At 34.4% G+C, this 21,045-nt stretch overlaps 1 protein-coding gene across 1 annotated transcript in view; it reads right to left on the bottom strand.

The window, feature by feature from the left end:
* Positions 1-240: 240 nt before the first annotated feature.
* Positions 241-21,045, bottom strand: part of ONECUT1 (one cut homeobox 1) — a 39,685-nt gene continuing 18,880 nt past the window's right edge. The window contains exons 2-3 of the mRNA XM_072402361.1: positions 13,112-13,216; positions 241-8,290 (exon numbers count right to left, since the gene is read on the bottom strand). Coding sequence (XP_072258462.1) covers positions 8,004-8,290; positions 13,112-13,216 — 392 coding nt within the window. The 3' untranslated portion in view covers positions 241-8,003. The remainder of the gene's footprint in view (positions 8,291-13,111; positions 13,217-21,045) is intronic.

Raw genomic sequence — 21,045 nt, 5'->3', positions numbered from 1 at the left:
CTTTTCCTGGGAATAACCCTACAATTTGGTAGTGAAGATAGCTTCACCCCATTTTTCTGGCTGTTTTTTTTACTAATTGTAATATTTTTTGTATTCACTGAAATTGAACCTATAGTATAATTATCACTCCAAATACTCTCTGTTTCCTGTTGGTTCAAAACAAGATTGTGTATGTTAATAATAGTCCGGAATAATAAACCAATATTATTCACCAGCAGTAAAAAAGGGTAAACATTGCAATTACATTGATGAAATTTATTTAATTTTCTGACATCAAAGTAATTGTCACTGCAAATGAATGCAGTCTATTAAATGTGCCTTGTCGATGTCAGAACAGTTTCCAAAACACAAGACTTTGTTGCACAGTAAATCAATGCACAGTATTATACAAGAGTTAAAGACACACATCACATCTGCATTTCAGTTATCCAGTAATTGTGGAGAAAATGATATATATTAAAAAGAAAAAATACCAAAGAGACATGTATAGAATATAAAGGTGAAGTAAAGCTGAAAATTGATTCATCTGAAAATGTTATATGTAATAAATCTTACATATTGGATTATTTTGATGGTACATTGCTAGATTTCTTTTTGGTATAGAGAATTTTCCAAGCATATAACTCTAATTCATTGGCCACAACATAGGTATGAGGACCTTTTCCTACCAAAAACAGATATTTCAAGATTACAGTTCAGTCACTGTAGGATGCCAGTTGACTGTTTGCTATTTAAAGGTAACCCCTGAGGTTAGAATTATGTTAGCCATTAACATTTGGTATGGGCCTGCCATATTTTTTGGAGAAAATATCTCTAACATATAACATTCTTTAGTTCTTTAGCTCTAACTAGTGCGTGAAGACCTCTCACCAAGAACATTTAGTCCAAGGTTATATTTCAGGCACTGTATGCTAGTTCACTGACTGCTTTTTCAAAGTAACCTCAGGGTCAGAAATACGTGAGCTCCTTGATTTTTTAACAAGCAGCTTCTGGGCCTCCATATTTGTTGGAGAATATTACTTGCATAACTTTATTTCTTGCTCTCTAACTTGGATTTGAAGAACTACCGCCAAAAACAGGTACTCCGAGGTTACAGCACAGGCTCCCTATGATTTCAATTGACTGATTACTGTTTCAAAGTAGCTTTAAAAGTCAAAAATGTGGGAACCACTTGGTTTTTCACCATGCAGGGTCTGGGGCCACCATATTCATATTCACTGTACTGCTTATTGAGGTCTATTTATTAAAAGAAAATATTCAGGAAAGTGAAGCTAATTTTATGTTAACTACTCAATCATTGGCAAGAGAATTTTGAAAAATTGATTTTTGTTTGAATATGATTGAGCTTTTTTCACTAAAGAGAACATTTTTAAAATCAGCCGCAGTAAGCTGCTGGCCTGGGACATGTCTCTTGCTATGAAGTAAGAAAAGTCTATAATCTGCAAAACTGCAGCCATGGAGCCTGAACGGTTAGTGCCCAAACCAGCAATACCATTCATCATTGGGTTGCTCTCTGTTTTTGGATTGGGATATTAATGAACCATGTGAATTTCCATTAAAAGGAGCAGTGCAGGTTACACACAAATAACCTTATGGGGCACCTGTTTTTGCACAGTGGAGTAGAATTTGTAAAACATTTTTTTTTATTGAACTGATAACTCCTAACTTAAGCATACCTTTATGAGAGTTGAGGGTGGTAATGGTGATAACCGCACTGCTAGCATTTATAGAGATAGAGATTTAAAATTCAAAGTCTGAGAAAAAATGAATTATCTATTTGCCTCTGTATGCTGGTTTTGATAGCAGCCTCCAGTCTAATAATATTTTTTCTGTGGCCTCTATGGGGTGTATTAATAAATCAGATAATGTTACAATTACTAAAAAATCCTTACAAGCAAATTTTTGTGGTAAATGTGTTTAAAATAGCAAGGAATAATACCTACCTGTATGTATATATATATATATATATATATATATATAAATATATATATGCCGTTATGTTTTAGGGATTCGGTTGAGTACTGTTGTACCAGCACATGTACTATCAATTTTTTTCAAATGTTTTTTGTGTATTTTTATTGTTTAAGCTTTACTTTACCTTCAGTTCTGATTACATTGTAATTGTTTGCACAATGATTTTGTATTAGGTACAGTCCAGCTGCCCTTAGTCAGTTAATTGGTATCTTTGAGGCAACCAGAGTAAATGATCTGGTCCAAAACACATAAGTCGCCATCTCCGTACACCACAGATTTAATTTAGAATGACCATTTATTATAAAGTTGATCAAATATCCAAATACAAGTTTGTCTTCAACGTTTAACGCCCTCTTCATTCTATACCCGTGCGTATGGCAAATTATACATATTTATATACACACATAAACAAATCAATTCCAAAGAAACAAGTCACACAAATGCCAGTGCTTGATTAACATTGAACAACATCTGAAATATTCTTTGGATGTGCAGGTCAAACCCACAAAGTAAACCCCTAAGAAATAAATTAGCAACATAAAAACCCATAAAATGTACATACATACATACAAATGACTTATTTTTGGTTTGATATCAGTACCTTTGTGTCTACAAGGTATAGGGATCTGGCAGTGTTTAAAACACACGTCAAAGTCTGCTAAGATTTTTGTCTTTTATACACCCTGCACAATCAAGAGAAAAAAATCATATCTCCATCATCACATCTTAGCAGACTAACAAAATAATTGTAACATGAAATTTTGGTTGTTTTGAAATTGACTATATACAGCCTTTTTTTTGGTTTAAACTACAATTATAAATTAAGCAAAGATTAAATAATTCAAAATTGAAAGAAAGCATCAAATTTACAGTTCATTGAGAATAAACAAAAAGATGTACTATATTTTATTTTAAAAATGATTCCTGTTATCCCATAAAAAATACCATCAAACACAAATTCCTTTATTTAATAATATAGTCAAAGAGCAATACCAAATTACCCAAATCAACCAATCACATCACTTTTCAATGGTTTAATAAAGCTAGGGTAATATCAAATGATGATTGCTGATTGTTGTATGGGTACTTTTTTTACTTTGCATGTTGCTCTTCACTTTATTAAATAAAGATATAAGTGCTATTGTTTAAGAAATGCAAAGGAAATAACATCAAAACGTCATTGCATTAAATTTTGCAACCTGTCCTGACCCTTCTTATTTTATCTTGGGGAAAATAATTTATCTTGAGAGAGCAACAAAGAGACTAAAATTATAACATAAAGAAATGTAAATAAATAAAAGAGTTATAAAGCTTTAGAATGAAGGTCAACATTTACTGAACTAGTTAAGTTCTGTCTTATCACATAGACTTTCTATACAACATAACCCTAAAGATTTCTTATACTATGAGGTATTTGGAGGAATTGGTAAGAGGACTGCACGGCCTACATCCAGGCAAGAGGTACTCAAAGCGAGACGGCCAAGCACACAGCGAGAGAGATAGAAAAAGGGGACTGTCAATAAGCTGGGACAGACCTAAACTTTGGTTTTTCAGCTATAAGAGTTAAAAATAAAATCCTTTGGTATCAAACAAATGTTCATTGCATGGTTGCACTGCAAAAGCACCACGGTGAAAAATGATTCCTTTTGTCAGTATTATTAGTTTTATTTTATCAGTGGCCTTTACAAGAGGCTGAGGTATTCAAAGACGTATAAGGTGAGATAAAAGAGGTTAACAGCGGTTTAACACTTTGGTATAAGCAAGGCACTCGTCCTATGAGTTTACAAAGTTTTGCAACATCTTTGCCTAAAGCGGTACTCCTAACATTGGTAATGATTTGGTATGTAGCTTTCATTGGTTTACAGCAGGTTTCAGATGGCCTTGAGTAGGCAATGATCATGGTCTGGCTTAAACAATGTTAGCCATTAAAACAATAAAACAGGTTAGTTAGATGTAGACAATTAGATTGACAGGTGGGGCAAACAGACAGAATTTTATATATAACTGAGCAAACTGACTACTCCTTAAGCTAGTAGTACAACAACCATATAAAAAGCCAGATGAAGTCATTGTGTGATCATGAGTTCACTGACAATTGGAAACATTAGGAAACGCAGTAGCAATCAGGGGTATAAAATGTATTATTTTTCCTATGTATATGCACCCTAGTTCCCTAGTTATTATAAAATTTACATTTTTGATTAGGGTTAACTTACTAAAGTGCTTTTTTATTTAGGTTATCAGGAAATCTTAACTTGAATCTTTTCCTAAATCATCCAATTAAATTCAAAGTAAATTCCTAGTTTTTAATGATCAGGTGTATTATAGGTATTATAGGGAACATAGTTGAATGTAATAGCTTAACAAATAAGTGAAGAATGTTTTTTTAGTAAATCACTAATACTTTAGAACATATATATATATATATATATATATATATATATATATAGTTTTAGGTGTTTCAGCTGTATCCAAAAGAGCAAAGATATTAATATATATATTGGGGTGGGGGGGAGCAACATCACCATGGAGAATTGATGAGCTGGACCTTGATCATATAAGGCCATCTGGTCCCTCTGCTATTGAGTCCATCAGTCTCAAGGGTGCTTTGCAGCACCTCTGACCCTGAAGGGGTTAATTATAATATTTATGAAAAAGAAAAAAGAGTTATATTTCTTAAAGGTCAGGGGTCATGGGTCAGAAGTCAGGGGAAGGTCGCTGAGTGCCTTTGGCAGACGAAGGCCGTGCAAGGAAAAAAATCTTTGGTATTCTTTGGTATCATCAATGTGATTAAAATCACGAAATGGAAATTGAGTGAGGTAGCATCTTTGGTTCACGCTATAAATAGTCGATCTTTACACTTTTATTTTTTGTTTTTTATTTTTTTTACACCTGGAAGCAGCTATTTCTTTGCTTCTTTGTCATTTTAGGAAATTGTTACCAAATGTATTGTAAAGCTAACCACACCACAATAAACCAAAAGGTCAGCACAATGAAACTGACCTCTATGATAGGAAATTGAATGCACCACAAACGCTAATTAAGCAACACACCCAAAGTACTTTCTCTTTGTTTGCTAAATGCATAGTTTTTTTTCTGTAATTTTCTTTACTTCAATCTGTAGTGAATAAACAACATCAACAATAACAAAAATTAAAATAATAGAAAACCCTACCATTTAACTGCCATTCCAGCTCTGGAGAGTGGACGTGTCCTAAGACTCTTTGGTATAGAAAGGGTTGCAGTTTAAAATAGTAGGGTTACCTTAAAAAAAAAAACATAAAAAAGCCCCCTCCTAAAACTTATAAAGATTAATTCACATCCTTCAAAATTATGTAAAAAATTGTTGCAAAATTTTTTCTGTCTAACATTTCAAATGTATAAATTAAATACAAGCAGACCTCACACCCATTCATGTATCAAATCATGACGGTTTACAGGTATGTCCTGAGGTCTAATCACTACACTTCTAGGACAATGAACATTAAACTTGCTCTGTGTTCTCATTGTTATGATAAGACTGCCAATTTATGCAGTGATACCATGTCACTGGGTACATGTTCTAACAATTGGATTTTTTTTAAAACAATTATGGTTAAATTTTTATGTATAACTTACAGGGAGCGAATATTGACAAGTATTTGGTACTATGGATTAGTTATCCAGTTGTGCATTGGTTAAAGTATTCCCTCTAGTCTTGAATATGCAAACCAGTAGAACATCACTGCTTTTTGAACAGGGCTCTTTGGTTAATTGCAGTGTGTCGACTGGTTGCATCTCAAAACACTTCAAATAGAAACAAAGCCATTGTAAGAAAACTGCATAAAATATTAAACTGTTGGATTTCTAAATCTAAAATATAGTATGTTTTTTTTATATGTGCAATTCTAGCTATTTTTGGAATAGAATACAATACAAAATGCCAACCCATAAAATTAAACTAATAACCCAAAGTACTTAAGGGTAACCTTTGACTGGGTGTGCACAGGTCAGTTCCAAGAAGCTATTCTTTCAGATCAGCAATATTTTTTTGTATTGGATGTTAAAAAAATGAAATATGTAGGTTGCTTAACTTGAAAAACAGAGAGGATTTGGAGTATCTTAATTGGTAAAATAAGGCTATTAAAATGATGCAGCTCATGTCATATTTTTTACCTAGAGAATCAACCATATAGAAAAACCCTCATCTGAGAAAACTCTGATGACATGTTGTTCGTTCCTTAATTCAAGGGCAATGGTGTTATTTAGGCGTTTCTTAACTGCTTTGGTACTAATACCTTGTCAGAGGTAGAGAACAGAAAATTACATCAGAGGTTTCTCTAATTGGTATTTCCCTTATTGCTATTTTACTCTATTTTTCCCCAGTGAAAATTCCCCACTTAATAACCTACAAATGTATTGCGATTGTGATTACCTAACCAAAAAAAGTAAATGTTACAGATCAGGCTGTCAGATTACATTTTTTGACAAATGTTTTTTTTTATATTAGCAAAACATTTTACTTATAAAACCAAGCTGAACTATAACAAACATCTAAAAGCAGGATCTTAGAAGATCATATCTTTAGAAATTCCTACGCCCAATGAGCACAATATGCCAATGACAACCACAAGTTTGGAGGTTGGAGCTTTGCTGCACCCCTCCCTACCTACATACCTACATAATGCAGTGTTCCAAATATTTGCCAATGGAATAATCACACTGCAATAAATATGTCAAAGCTCCAACTTCTGAAACTAAAAGTCAATTTTTGCATATTTTTGCACCATGTTTGGGGGCTCTAATAAATGAGATAGAACAAGTAGCACCCCTACAGATAGGCTTTTAAAGGTTTGTCACAGTTTAACCTGATTCTTTAAGTAGCAGGTATGCTTTACCTTGCCATTTTTTTTAAATCTCTTAAGGTGTTCATAGGAGAAATATAACTTACTGCCTTTAGTAATGCAGACCAAAATGTCACCTAAACCTAATTTATTGCATTTATGGCAGCAATTATGGCAGCAATTTGACTTATATTAATATTAAAATGAAACCAAGCTGAATTTCACTGGAGAAAAGTGATATATATATATATATATTTATTTATAGCATTTGGTTGACTTATTTGTGGTATGTGTGTGTACAGGGGTCACCAAAACGTTAAGTACTTGTGCTCAGTTCAAGCAGATTGCATTCTTAAATATCTACGACAGTGAAAGAAATCCCTAATGTTTCCTTACAAATAACAGTCCTGTTAATAATGAATGTTTGTGAATTTTCTTTTTTTTTTCTAGTAAGAAATTAGAATAGTTTATACCTACACTTCTTCATACAGTATGTAAAAATATCACTGGAATATTAAAATCACTGCAGTAAAACACCTGAACTACTATACTAAATGTGTTCTTTGGTATGTTGCACTTGTGGGAGAGGTCATGTTTCTATTTGTCTGGACAACTCTTAACAAACAAAGAGAATGCACAGGTCTAGGTGCCATTCACCCATTTGAACGCCAACAGCAAACCTTGAAAACCGCTAGGTTCAAATGACAAAGCTACGCTCAGTTCCAAAAAACTCAAGACGACTTGTTGGTCACACTGTATCCCAACCTGCAGACAAGTTATGACCGAGTTCCTTACCACTGGACTGTAAGCACACCTACACCGTACACCTTCATGTTTTAATGTGCGGTGGCAATGACTACCCATATCAGAAAATGTCCATTCAATGACAAGAGATCACAATGCTCCAAACCACCAGACATCAAAGTACTGTGAAGATGATGATGATGGTTAAAGGTGTAAGGCCAGTGGAACTTGTCTTATTTAGTTTGCTTTTTTTTTTTTTTGCAAGTCGCTCTCCTGAAAAATGTGTTAAGAAAAGTTCACAGGAGAAATGAGTCTTTGGTTTCTTTGGACTTATAAATAATTTTGGTTTGAAATAGTTCTTAAAGTATAAACCTGCTAATTGGATGTCCTTTTCCATTGTATTAAAGCTTTTCCACCGAGGTTGTAGTCTTTTTTGTTTTTTTTTTTAATTTTGTGTTTCTTTCATGCTTTGGTACAAGTGCTTGATGAAGATGATGTATTTCCCGAGCTGCCTTCATCCTGCCACTTATCTAGACTCCTCCTGCGAGCATTCATGAAGAAGTTGCTGACTGTGCTGAGTTCCAAGCCAAGTTGCTGGGAAATGGTGATTTGTAACTCTTTGGATGGACGCTTGTTTTCTTTGAATATTGCATGAAGAGTCCTCCGTTGGACATCTGTGAAGACCAACCTTGGCTTTTTTGGTGTATTCCCTCTGTCTTTGCCATGATCTTGTTCTTTTCGTTTACATGCTAAAAGAGGAGATATATGTTAAAAAATGTATAAATATATTACATGCAAAAAATGTAAAACATAAAAACAGGAATAAATGAAAAAGGTTATGTAATGGTTTTATACTATGGTTATGGTGATTGATCAAGTTTTCCAGCTAGTACAATGAATATATCAATGTCTCATGTCTTTTTCAATACGTTCCTGATGATAAGTTCACAAAACACATATAATGCCTACAAAATAAATACATTTACAGGTAGAGCTATCAAACTATTGTAAATAGAGCCATGGCATCTTCACTGATTGTAGTGAAGGAATATAGCGTGTTTATGTTGCATGATCATTTAACTTACGGTAATAAAATAAATCAAGCTATTTTCATTTTAGATACCCAATCATTTAGCAGACAAATGATGGATGAGTGAAGTAGAACTTTACATCCAACATTCTTTATTCCTTTTTTAGATAAACCCTATGAAAACGTAAGTCCCAGCTGGGAGAGACCAGGCTGCTGCATGCTTGGGTAACTAAAGGCATCAAATTGTAATAAATCTGAAACTCACAAACGCATGCAATTTCCAGGTTTTACAGAATCAAAAATATATAAGAAGAGACAGTCAGCATCCATCTAAATTATTGCTGATTTACTGATATTTCAATCTGTGTGTCGATCTAGTACATTGCAGCCTTTTCAACACAAAAGGGGTACTTGGATCTAACTTGGATTCAAATTCATGATTCACATTGCTCAGGGAAATAATATGATAGATTCACATTGCTCAGGGAAATATTATGCATTTATTCATGTATGCCTGATATTCCTACAATTATTAAAAACCCTTCACCCCCCAACCCTTCATAACAAGTGCAGCAAGGTTTTGCATGCATGTAATATATAATCATTACATATAAATAAATAAATAAATCAATAAATAAATAAATATATATATATATATATATATATATATATTAGAACATGTACGTGGAAAAGTTTGAGTGAAGGTAAAATTCTATAGCATAGCAAACTATACTTGTGTTGGAGCAAAGTCAACTCTGATAGCTATGCATAATGTTCCATTACGCTTTTATCTTTTGTTTAAGTTAGATTAATCAGCTAATAAGCACATAGTAACCTATCTCTTCTTTGATAAGAAGGCGCCTCTTAGATTATGTTGCTGGTAGCAGTTGGGTTCAAGAGCTACCTATTATCAGAGCGGTGTCTGTGACTATAGTACCCTATACCATAAGAAATAGTTAGGTCATGATATGTCAGGCTTTGTAAAGTCTGTAAGTCTGCAAACTTATCTTTATTAATAATCAATGTCACCGATCAATAGACAACGCCAATAATCTGTATATAATAACAGCCATACTTTTTTTTCTTAATTTGGCCTAGTATCTGCATAGCCATTAGCAGACCCACTAAGAATGCAGTTTTTTTTATCTTTAGAGCACAAAGTTCAAATGTTTACAAAATTCCTTTTAATGCTAGAGCCTTAAGTTATTTCTAGCTCAGTTAATTGCCCGACACTTAGTCTAATGAGTTCTTCTATGAGGAGCTCTGAGTGCAATAGCTGTTTATATCTCCAACGGAACAATTTGCATATAAACCACTGTGACATTATCAGAGAATGATAGTTATCCTTTGGACAGCTCTATATGCATTGCTTTGCTCTGAGCTGATTTCCTGTTTCTCTTATTTGCAATCTGCTGTATGTGCCAAGACCTGAACCTTACTGATTGCTTCCCCTCCTGCCTGGCCAGTAGCTTGGTGCATATACAGTGTATGGCGCCGTCTGCTTACTTTCCTATTGATTTTTTTCTTGCAACTTACTTTCAGCTTGCACATTACACAACTCTAAAACCAACCTGCTCACCTAAAAACCATAATGAGACAATAGAATAAATGTCAACAGATATCCAGGCTAGTAACATCAGTAGATATACAGTCCAAAGCTGACTCGGCCTCAGTGTCTACAAGCTGCTGATGGAATGAAGGGCACAAAACATGAATTATACATCCTGTATAAGTGAAATCTCTGCAATTGTTTTCTATTTCATGATCGGAAAGTTAACCCTGGATATACCACACAAACTCACACACATTGTATATTTCACACTACAGCTTTCATTCATATTTTTCATTTCATTTCATTCCAACCACAACAAACACTGACCCATACATAGACTTCATAGTATCTTTAAACTTTCAAATAATAATACAGTTCAAAGTAAAAAGACTTGCACAGCAACCAATCAGGTGCATTACATTCCTTTGTATGATGCTATTTCCCTTATTAAATAAGTTTACTTTAGGTCTGTGTTTAAATAAAACTGTTTATAGACATCACATGTTACATGTCTACTAAGTAAAGATCTAAACAGGAACACTGATTTTGCAAGTCTCATCCTGTGCATTCTATAGGCTCAGTTAAAAAAGGTATACTATATGCATACAGTTGTCCATTTGTTATCTTACTAACCATGCAATGAATTAATCACTACTACTACTACAGTACATCAATACTGTAACCTCAGCAGGTATAGATGGATCCAGATATGCCCCATTAACATGTATATTATGTTTTACCCTGTTGTTCTGTAGATAGATAGATACATAGATGTAAAATTATATTCTGCTCTGTTTTTGTCCTATTTTTGCACTTTTTTTACACCTTGAGTTTTTAAGGATATATAACTTGGCCACAGCAGGCTCTCTAACCTAAAACTGCACGTTCAGATAAGGATTTGAAGAATTATTCTTTTTGTCTGACACTGGTAATTAGAGGGTAATCACTAAGCCTCTATCTTAATTCACTATTCGTGAATTAAACTGAACTCTAATTGAAACAGCTAAATTACCTTAATGAACAATTTTGTGACTTCATCAATATTTTCATTACATTTGGCATTCTTTCTGCTTATCCTTAGACAAGTTGGCCTGTCCACCAATAGGCTGTGCTGTTGTGCTGTGTCTGAACCTCAAAGTTAGTTGCAAGTGCTAAATTCAGTCCATGATTTAAAATTCCTATTATGTACCTCCAATATTATCTATCTATCTATCTATCTATCTATCTATCTATCTATCTATGTATCTATTTATCTATCTCAGCTATCCTATCTATCTATCTATCTATCTATCTATCTATATATCTATCTATATATCTTTTAAGAATTCTTAACCAGAAAAAAATAAAAAATATTGTAGAATAAACAAAAAAATAATAAATATGACAGTTATGAATTACACAGCTTTCTGCTATAGTGTCTATTTAAGGTGTATGTGCAGCCAAAATATTCTGCCAGATTTTACCTGATATTTGGGGGAGGAATTTGTTAGAGGAATTTCCCTGTATTTACTATCCCGATGAAATGGTTTTACCAAACAGGAAGAAAATATAAATCTCCAACAGCACAGAACAACAACACAGAAACAAATATAGTTTTAGTAGATAAGGGAAAGGGAAAGAATACCTATCAGATGTTTATTTCTGTGTATGCCTCTACTTCACTTTCAGTATGGCAAAACTATTGTTATGGAACAGAAAGTGAGAAGAATGAATAACATTATGAACCTAACTAAAATTTCTAAACTGGACAATAGAAAACAGGGTTCCTCTTATATAAGGAAGTTTTATACTGTTCTTTTACACTGGATATATACTCTAGGATTGAACAATGTGTAGGTAATATATGGGAAAGAAGTGTTATTCCTCGAATTCTGATCACAATCAGATATACCTAAAATAACACAGATTTTTTTATGCATCAGACCCATTCTTTTGCAATCGTCCTTTAATTTCTTTAAGCAATGGACGTTTACAAAACAGTTTAAGGTAGTTATGATGCTGCAATTGTATATCTCCTCCAAATTGCATTCTAGACCTTTTATGGAAACCATATTTATATGCTCAATACATAGGCATTTTATGTTTTATGTTAGTATTTATTCACTGTGCGCATATGTCTTTTTAAACATAGCTAACAAAAATGATTTTTGTGACATTCAAACTGTGCTGATAATAAACGTGTTAAAGAACTTAAACTACCCTTTTGGCTTTGTGGTTGAATGATATCTTCTTTTCTTTAAAGGATCTGTTTAAATGTTGCAATTAGGGTTAAAATGTAACTTTTTAAATCAAGAAATATCAACTTAGATTATTTTAGTGTCAACCTTACTTTTGTCTTAAGAACAATATGGAATTTGCAACGCAGGTATCATCACTATGGATGACCAAATCTGTTACAGATCAAGCTGCCTGATCATTTAATGTAAAGGATCAGTATTTATGTTACAGTTTGGGTTAGACTTCAAGTTTTTAATACAAGAAATAATATTTAGATAAATTTGGTGTCACCTTAGCTATTGTCTTTTCAAATTTGAATTAATTTGCTATAGGTCAAGCCATGTCCAAGCCATGAGCCTCAATTATGTTAGCTAGTCTCAACCTATAACATATAATCAAATAGGTATAATATTAATCCTGTTTTTATTCTGAGGCATATATATATATATATATATATATATATATATATATATCTGTATATATATATATATATATATATATATATACATATATCTGTATATATATAGATATATACATATATCTGTATATATACTGTGTATATACCGGTAGATAATATTTGGTTTACAGATATGTTAGTATTGGGTACATTAGAGCTTTCAATGGAAGCAATTATCTTCTAGAAGACCCGAGGGACTGTTATTATATGTTATATAACATAATATTATTAAATTCCTATCGGTTGTGGAGAAAGAAAGGTAAATCAAAAGAAAGACAGCTTTTCTCCTGAAGAAATGTAGCATGTATACTCACACAAGTGATTAGACTGGGTGCTTTGTGATGGATAGCCGATTTTAACCAGGGAGTCTGCAGGCAACTGTCCAGAGTGCTGAAATACCGGATCGGCTGGTACCAAAGCTAGTTTAGTAAAGACATTAGATAATTTCAATGATAATAGACTCCACCTCATTAAAACAAATCAGTTAATTTCATCAAAAATAACTATTACAAACAATAACCATACATCTAGAAATGTTTAGTGAAAACAAAATAAAAAAACGAAAAGACATGCGTTTGTATTTAGTGGAAGGGAATGAAAGGAAGACAATGATGAGAAGAAGAAATGCTTAGTCTTTTGTGGTGTGACATAATTGCACTTGGAAACATACAATGCAACACTGAATAGACCCATTTCTTAAAGCTGAAGCAAATAACATGATTTGTTGACTATATTACCCAGTAAGATTTCAGCTGTCATTTTTCTTGGGTAGGTTAGAAAATGAAAATATATGACCGACTAATTTTATTGACAGCAATATTTTGTGATGCTTTAAGATTTATAAATCAACCTTAAAGGGTCAGACTACTCAGAATTGATATTTCAATTTGGGATCGATGCCAGTGGGTTAAATCATAAAGCAGCTTCACATTTATCTCTTGCATACTCTGCCAGAGACATCCCTACAGAAGAAATCACAGTAAGGTCTACTGATATGGCCATTGCTAGGGGCTTCACTCTCCCTGAAAAGTGATTCTTTGCTGTAATATAAAGACTGAAGATTGTCTTGCTACAACAGCAGTGAGACTCCAAGGCTGGTGGTGGCTCAATTTATCAATTTTAGTATCAATGCTCCCTTAGTTCAGACTATATATAAAATCTACTGTTGAAGGACAATGCTGGGGTTGTCTAAAGCAGCCAAATATTTTCATTTTCTATCCTGTTATAAAACTAAGTCTGCTGAAATTTGATTTGTTGTTATATGAAACACCACCTCTTTTGTTTCGGGTCTTTATTATACAAAAAAGTCCGGCTGTAGTTGTATGCCTATGGGGTCACTGAGATGTAATGAGTAAAGATGGTCAATGAGATGCGGAATCCCATGAAAACCACATACAACTATTATGCAAATTGCACTGACTTGAAACCGAGCCAATGAAAATTTGAGCAAAACTGGAGTTTGATTGGCTCAGTTTCAAGTTGGTGCAATTTACATATGATTTGCATAAAAGCCAATTTTTCTGCATCCTATAGACCATCTCTAGTAATGAGTAAAACATGATATTTGGCATAAATGCTAATATAAAATAGGAAACGTTCTGCATGCTAATGGAAACACAGCTCTGAAATATTAAGGGCAGTAAATTATCGGTTAAACAAATGGTAATTTCAATTTAGTTATAGAATGATTTATAGGTAGAGTCTCAATATGCACATACACATTACAAAAATGGGCTACGCAAGCTGACTACAGTAAATCATTCCCAAGTGTGAACATCAGCTATCAGGATGAAATGGTAGATTATATTTTAGCATAGGGTAATACAAATTCACTTGATAGCTGTATTCAAAGTGTCAGCCTTGGTCAAAGAGAACATTTTAGACATGTCCCTCCATTGATTCATTGCTCTAATAGTGCACAAAACTCACTTGGCAATAACTACCGCAATACCTCTCATACAGTATATTAGGCTCTCTGAATACAAATTACACTTCTGGCTCTCCACTCCTGGAAGGATTAGAGAATACAACATGACAGGCCTTTGAGGTTGCTTTGAGTTAGTTTTATTTTGGGACACAGACGAAAAATGAACCTAGAATCTTGTTGATTGCCATACAAGCCATCCTGTTATGCACAGGGTGCCACTATTTGGATTCAAATATTTGTTTCATTTGTAGTGCACAGCTAGGTAATAATTAACTGCTTGTCTAACAAAAACAACTAGACTTGCAAAGAAGTCACAACCATCCAGCAGTACAAGCCTCACTTAAATTTTATGGGATAAAAAATGTAATTGAGGGCTCTGGAAGACCCATCAATTCTGCAGTGACTGCTGTGTTGTGTGCTTTTACTGGCTGGTTGCACTAAGCGCAGTGTATGGCACATTCTGCAAGTCTGTTTAGGAACGTGGTCTCCTATGAAATGGTGTTTGAAAATATCTCCTACTGCTGTATCTCATTTAGATGAACATTAACCCAGAGCAAATGTAGCAATGCATTAGTTGGTTATAAATCAATCAGTCTACAAGGACACTGACAACATACCAGCCGCAGGTGGAGGACTTTCTCAGCCACAGATTCCCTAGCTGTCTCCTTATCTTTGGCACAATATCAGTGAAGCTTCTCTTCTGTAAACCAAGAATAGCTTTTCTATCTAGGTACACAGTGGAGTAAATCCACTAACCTGCAGCATCTCTACAAGGTAATTTACTGTAAAGAGCCAAGAGCATAGTAATAAGAAGCATTTCTGAATGCTGCTGTAAAATGCAAAGATCCCCCAATGTGCTAAAAAACATCTGCCTGACCAGTGTACAGTATATGTCTTTTTCACAGAGAATTAAGCTCTACATGCTATATCCATATGGAAAGATTTCTCACTACTCAGGTTTTTTGGCCAAAAGCACATGTTGTAGCCTATTTAGTATCAGCACGTACAATATGAACCTCTTCCTTTGCCTCTATTACTTATACCTTCTTATCACATTATGTTTGAACATTCATATGGTATTTATAAACCAGCAACCAGAAAAACAACATTAAATCAGATTAAATTCTAAATCAAATCATAAAAAAAACTATTTCACAGATATTCTTGCACAACTTTGTTCATAAAGTGTAGCTTCAGGGACAACATCCTTATCTTTTCCTAACTGCTTGGTGGGTCATTGACTTAGACCAAGAATGTACAGAAGGTGTCAGAACCCCTACTATGTACATTGTGGTTCAAGGAATCACTAGGTAGTGGAGAGCCAGATGATATCAATGGTGGTCCTAGAAAGTAACAAAAAAAAAACCACAAAAGTAAGCACTGATTGTTCCCATGTATCTGGCCTGCATATTCTTTTTATAGCTGGTGGTAGACTTTTCTAAACAATCAAAGTCTGCTGTTCAACCAAAGTCTGTTATTGTACTCTCCAACAACCCCAATAACAACTACTTATTCTCACCGCTTCTATGAGCATGTACTATATTGATACACTTGCCAAGTCATTACCACCCATGGATGGAACCAGTTGTTTAGATATTTCTCTCTATTTATTAATATTGTCTATTTATTCTACTAATATGTACAAATATCAACAACTATGTTGCAGTTGTGGACAAAATTAGGTTATGATAAAGTTAAAAATTGATGAGATTCACATATCCATGAGATTAACATAAAGTTTTGTCATGTTCTTTGAAAGTGCGGAAGATATTATATTTTGATTTTGTACAGCAATACACTACATCCATCAAATACCCAGATTTTAGGCTATGATAGGCTTACCCAACTAATTATTTTACAGGACAGGTACATGTACTACATGAAATTAAAATAAGATTTGAAGACACACTGGATTTGAGTAAAGCCTACTTCTTGACCACTTAATATTTTTCAGTGCCTCCCCTTTTTTCCTTGTTCGATGTATTGCACTGGAAAATGTTTCCAGGAACTGGGAAGCATGTGACCTACTTCAATGATGCAGTGTTTGGGCATAACGCCTAGCCTGGGTAGTGTTACTTAATGGAAATTTTGGGAAGAGGGTTGGCTTTTAATAAACCCTATCACTTGACTAAATTGCAAGGTGACATTGCATTTTTAAGCATTCTGCCACATTTTGTATAGAAAAGTGCCCCCTCCAATCCAGATTCTCCATCAAGCACCATGGAAGAATCAGCCCTCTTCTACTTTTCATAATAATAATTCATAATTCCGGTAATAAAAGACCTTCCCTCTTGTTACTGTTTCTATAAGCATGCAGGACTCCTATTAAGGAATGTCCAATAATACTACTACCAATCTCATGCACAGTGAGCTACATCAGAGGAGGGCATTAGAAGAGCCAGACCCTCTTCATTCTGTACTGTAGATTTAAATAAATTAGTTACCATTTTAAACATGTAAACACCTAAATATATACAGTATTTAAATCATGCATATATGAACTATCTGCCAAAGGATTTGTAATTGACACATCATTACCGCACTGCATATCTTAGAGGGCCATATTGTCATCTTGGAATTTTTAGAATATAGGAATACAGCGGTGTAACTTTTTAGTTTGCAGCTTACCGATTACCAAGCTTACCAAAAGATGTCCCATTGGTGGCAGAGGTAAGTAGAAAGAAATGTAGGCATTTTGACCGTTTCTTGTCTTTTGTTAACCTGCTTGGCTTTGCAGCTGCAAACCACAAAAGGATGCTCGTTCATTGAACTGTAGAGCCATACAAATATGGAGCGGTCACAAAACACTGGAGCATGGGATTGTTAGTACATATCAGTATGTCAGATCTGACCTATTAAAATCTGACAATGCTTTATTATGTGAATACACATCATCTGTCACTATGTCACAATACAGTAAGGAGGCAACATCCTCCTACACATATACCACATCAAGCTGTCCGCAGGGGCCAAAGATCATCTGGATGTCTGAAGCTGTGTGGGATTTTGTGCATGTTGTGGGCCTCGTGTTAGATTAGTTACAAACTTTAGGTGAAACACAAATGTGAAGCCAAGAACTAACAATCATACTAGTTTCTCTTACCAAAATTGTACTTGAAAATTGGTACCTAGAATCACCTGGAATTTAAAAAACCTAATGACCTCTGCATTGTTTTATGGGTATATAACCAAACACAGTTACTCATCACATTCAGATGTGTCATACATTTGAGCAGAGATAAGATGAAGAGATGTTTTTTACTGGAAACCGCAAAGTATTAGAGTACTTGCTAATAATTTCAGAGTGTGCAAGCTAATGTGAGCCGAACATAAAGGTAAAATGAATGGCATGGGTAATGTCTAAATGTGGTTTTACTATTCGGCCTCTTGATATACTATTCTAACAATCATTTAAATGCTTTATTGAACTGCCCTGAAGCATAAAATGAGCTATGAATTAGAGGTGCAAATTAGAATATCTGCCTGAAATTTATTTGACTTGATGTTTAGAAAGCTGATCTAGTGTGCAAGCTAGTATGCAATGTGCAGCTGTTTGGCTTGTACTGCGCAGTGCCACACTGCAGATGTTTGGACACGATGGGGCTGAAATAATGATGCTGCAGCTTTATGTAAATACAGAAGCTGATCACACTGGATAGTGAAAAGGTCACAGATGTAATTAGCTGCTGTTTATATTTTGAGAGGCATCCTGGAAGGTGTCAAGACCTCAATATAGGTCCTTTGTACCTATGAGTTCCCCCACCCCCTGCCTGGAGTTTCATTGTTAGAAATCTCTGGGGGCATTTTGAAGCACTAAGCAGAGTGCTAGATTTAACTCCATCCTTTTGACTTATCTGTTAAATGATTTACCACTGTTTGTCTTTTTTTGTTGTTTTTTGTATTATGTATATATTTTTTGTAGGGACACCATGTTTTAATACCATACAAAATTATCACAACAGAGATCAAAAAACAGATCAATCGCAAAAATTACTTTTATTTTTAGAACTGCAGGATAGCATTATTACTATCACTATCATGATTATTGAAAACACCAATCCAGGATGATGTAGTGGAAAAATGCCTGCAATTTACAAAGGGAGATTGTTGTAACATGTTACATATGTTAGCAGTAGTCTCCATATATATTAGATATTAAATTATGCTAAATGGTGTAATCAGGGAAGATGTATTTCTTTATGCAGACACCTTATTGAACCCTATTTAGGAAGGTGCAATAAAACCTCCCACCCCCAATTAGCAGAACTCTGGGGGATCTATTACCGTGACTGCTACTGGTTGGAAGCAGCTTGCCCTGCTAGTGCCTGTTATTAATTGCTGCCCTAGATGTCACAGCTAGACATTTGAATGTCATGTTCTGCAGACGTCAGGTGTCACCTGATTGGAAAAGCCTCAATGAATAGTGTTATCGATATATATAGTCTAATAGAATCTGTCGACTGAACAATTCAGTAGGGGTTACTGTCTACAGCACCAGCTTTTGGTCTAAAAACAATAGGTTTATCAATCAAAGAGTGATCAATTAAGAGTGATGGTTTAACTTATTCAACTATTATTTGTTAAGTTCTGTAAATAAACTAGTCTTCATCTAGGGTATCTATTATCAGTTACATTAAAAGATCTGATGTCCTTTCTCCAAATAGCTGTCTCATACCAATCTATGTGCCAAAGGAATGCTTTTCTTTCCTTGGCAAGTAACTATTTTTTTAAAACACCATTTTTTGAAAAGTTTCCAGTGTGTGACATTGTATAAATGTTTTCCTCTTACTAGTGATTGGTATTCTATTGGTACAGCATTTCATTATTAGGAAAATTTCAATTAGTTCATAGTGCACATAATTAAAAGAATCGCCTTCATGTAAGGAATCACTTTTATATGTGTAACCATATCTATCCGTTTTACATCTGCTTCAAATTCCATGCTGCCCTTTTAAATATAAAGAACTGTGTGTACGTGCCTATTGATATACACATGACACTCTAAAAATATTGATAGCCAGTTCTTTTGTTTGATGTAGGTTAACTTGTTTCTGATAAAATCCATAAGTGTATCTGATTTTACAGCTAAGCAAATAACCTTCTCTGCACACTGATATCGCCAATTATTCTTTTATGGATCCTGTTGAAATGCTGAGGCTTACAAATGTATTGATAACATTTGTAAACTCTTTCTTTTTCCATTGAAATTCAAATGAAACTTTAAAACATGGCAACTGACATATAAAAAAGTTTTTATAAAACATGACTAAAATAAAACAAATCATTTGGTTTACTTAAGGACACAGTGCTAGGTGCAATAACAATGCACAATGGAAGAATCATATTGAAGCATTCATATTTTCAATTACTATTGTGAGATCACTTGAAAGACAGGTAGTGATTGTTGGCAGTGGTATAATACTATTGCATTACTTCAAAATATTTGTAAATCCAAGACTAATTGGATAGAGCTGCTTGGTAGAATGGCTAAAATTCCTCTCTCTTTGGGTATGTACACACGCGCAATAATTGTCGTTAGAAAATGAATGACTAAAGACAGATCTATACACGCACAACACAACACAATCCTGTACATGCTGTGACAATACAATTGTTCGAAGAAAATCCACCAATAATGTATACACACACTAGATATGGTCGTTTGAACGATGAAGGAAGTGTACCGCAGAACCATCCATGATTACTGCACGACTGTACACACTAGATAGCAAACGATCATTGCCCAAACGAATCCACCAGGATGGTCGGTCGTTTCCAGCAGCATTCCTCGATCATTGGCTTTGTTGGCCTGTTGTGCACTTTTATCGAACAAGCGGTCGTCAATCGTTCATTTCCAACGACAATTATTGCAAGTGTGTACGTAGCCTTAGTCCTGTTGGAAAGTTTTTCAAGGTATCTCACCAAAGTAGGTCCCTTCTTAGACAGTTGTCATCATAATAGTTATCTTTTGTTTGAACATTTTCCCCCTACCAGTATTGCTGTCCCGGCAGCAACTCAGAATTTTGGATTTCCCTTTACTTTAGCACAAATAGAAAGACATGTCAGAACATTGGCAACTTTTTACCAGGTATATTACCAGGTATAATGGCTGTTTTAAAAATAGAGGACATTTGTGGTTCAAATTTAACTAAAGCTACACAATAAAAGCACCTGGGTATGATCTTTCTTAATCATTTCCAGTGACAGTAGAACAAGCAAATGCTGTACACACAGCGCTGTTTATATCTATGAAGAGAGGAGGGGGAGGACAAGCTGGAGGACCCCTATGCGTCCCACCCCAAAGGAAATTACGGAGGTTGT

Source organism: Pyxicephalus adspersus, chromosome 2, assembly GCF_032062135.1.
Source record: "Pyxicephalus adspersus chromosome 2, UCB_Pads_2.0, whole genome shotgun sequence".
In the NCBI taxonomy this organism is placed as follows: Eukaryota; Metazoa; Chordata; class Amphibia; order Anura; family Pyxicephalidae; genus Pyxicephalus; species Pyxicephalus adspersus.
This window is presented reverse-complemented; position numbering and strand designations above follow the sequence as displayed.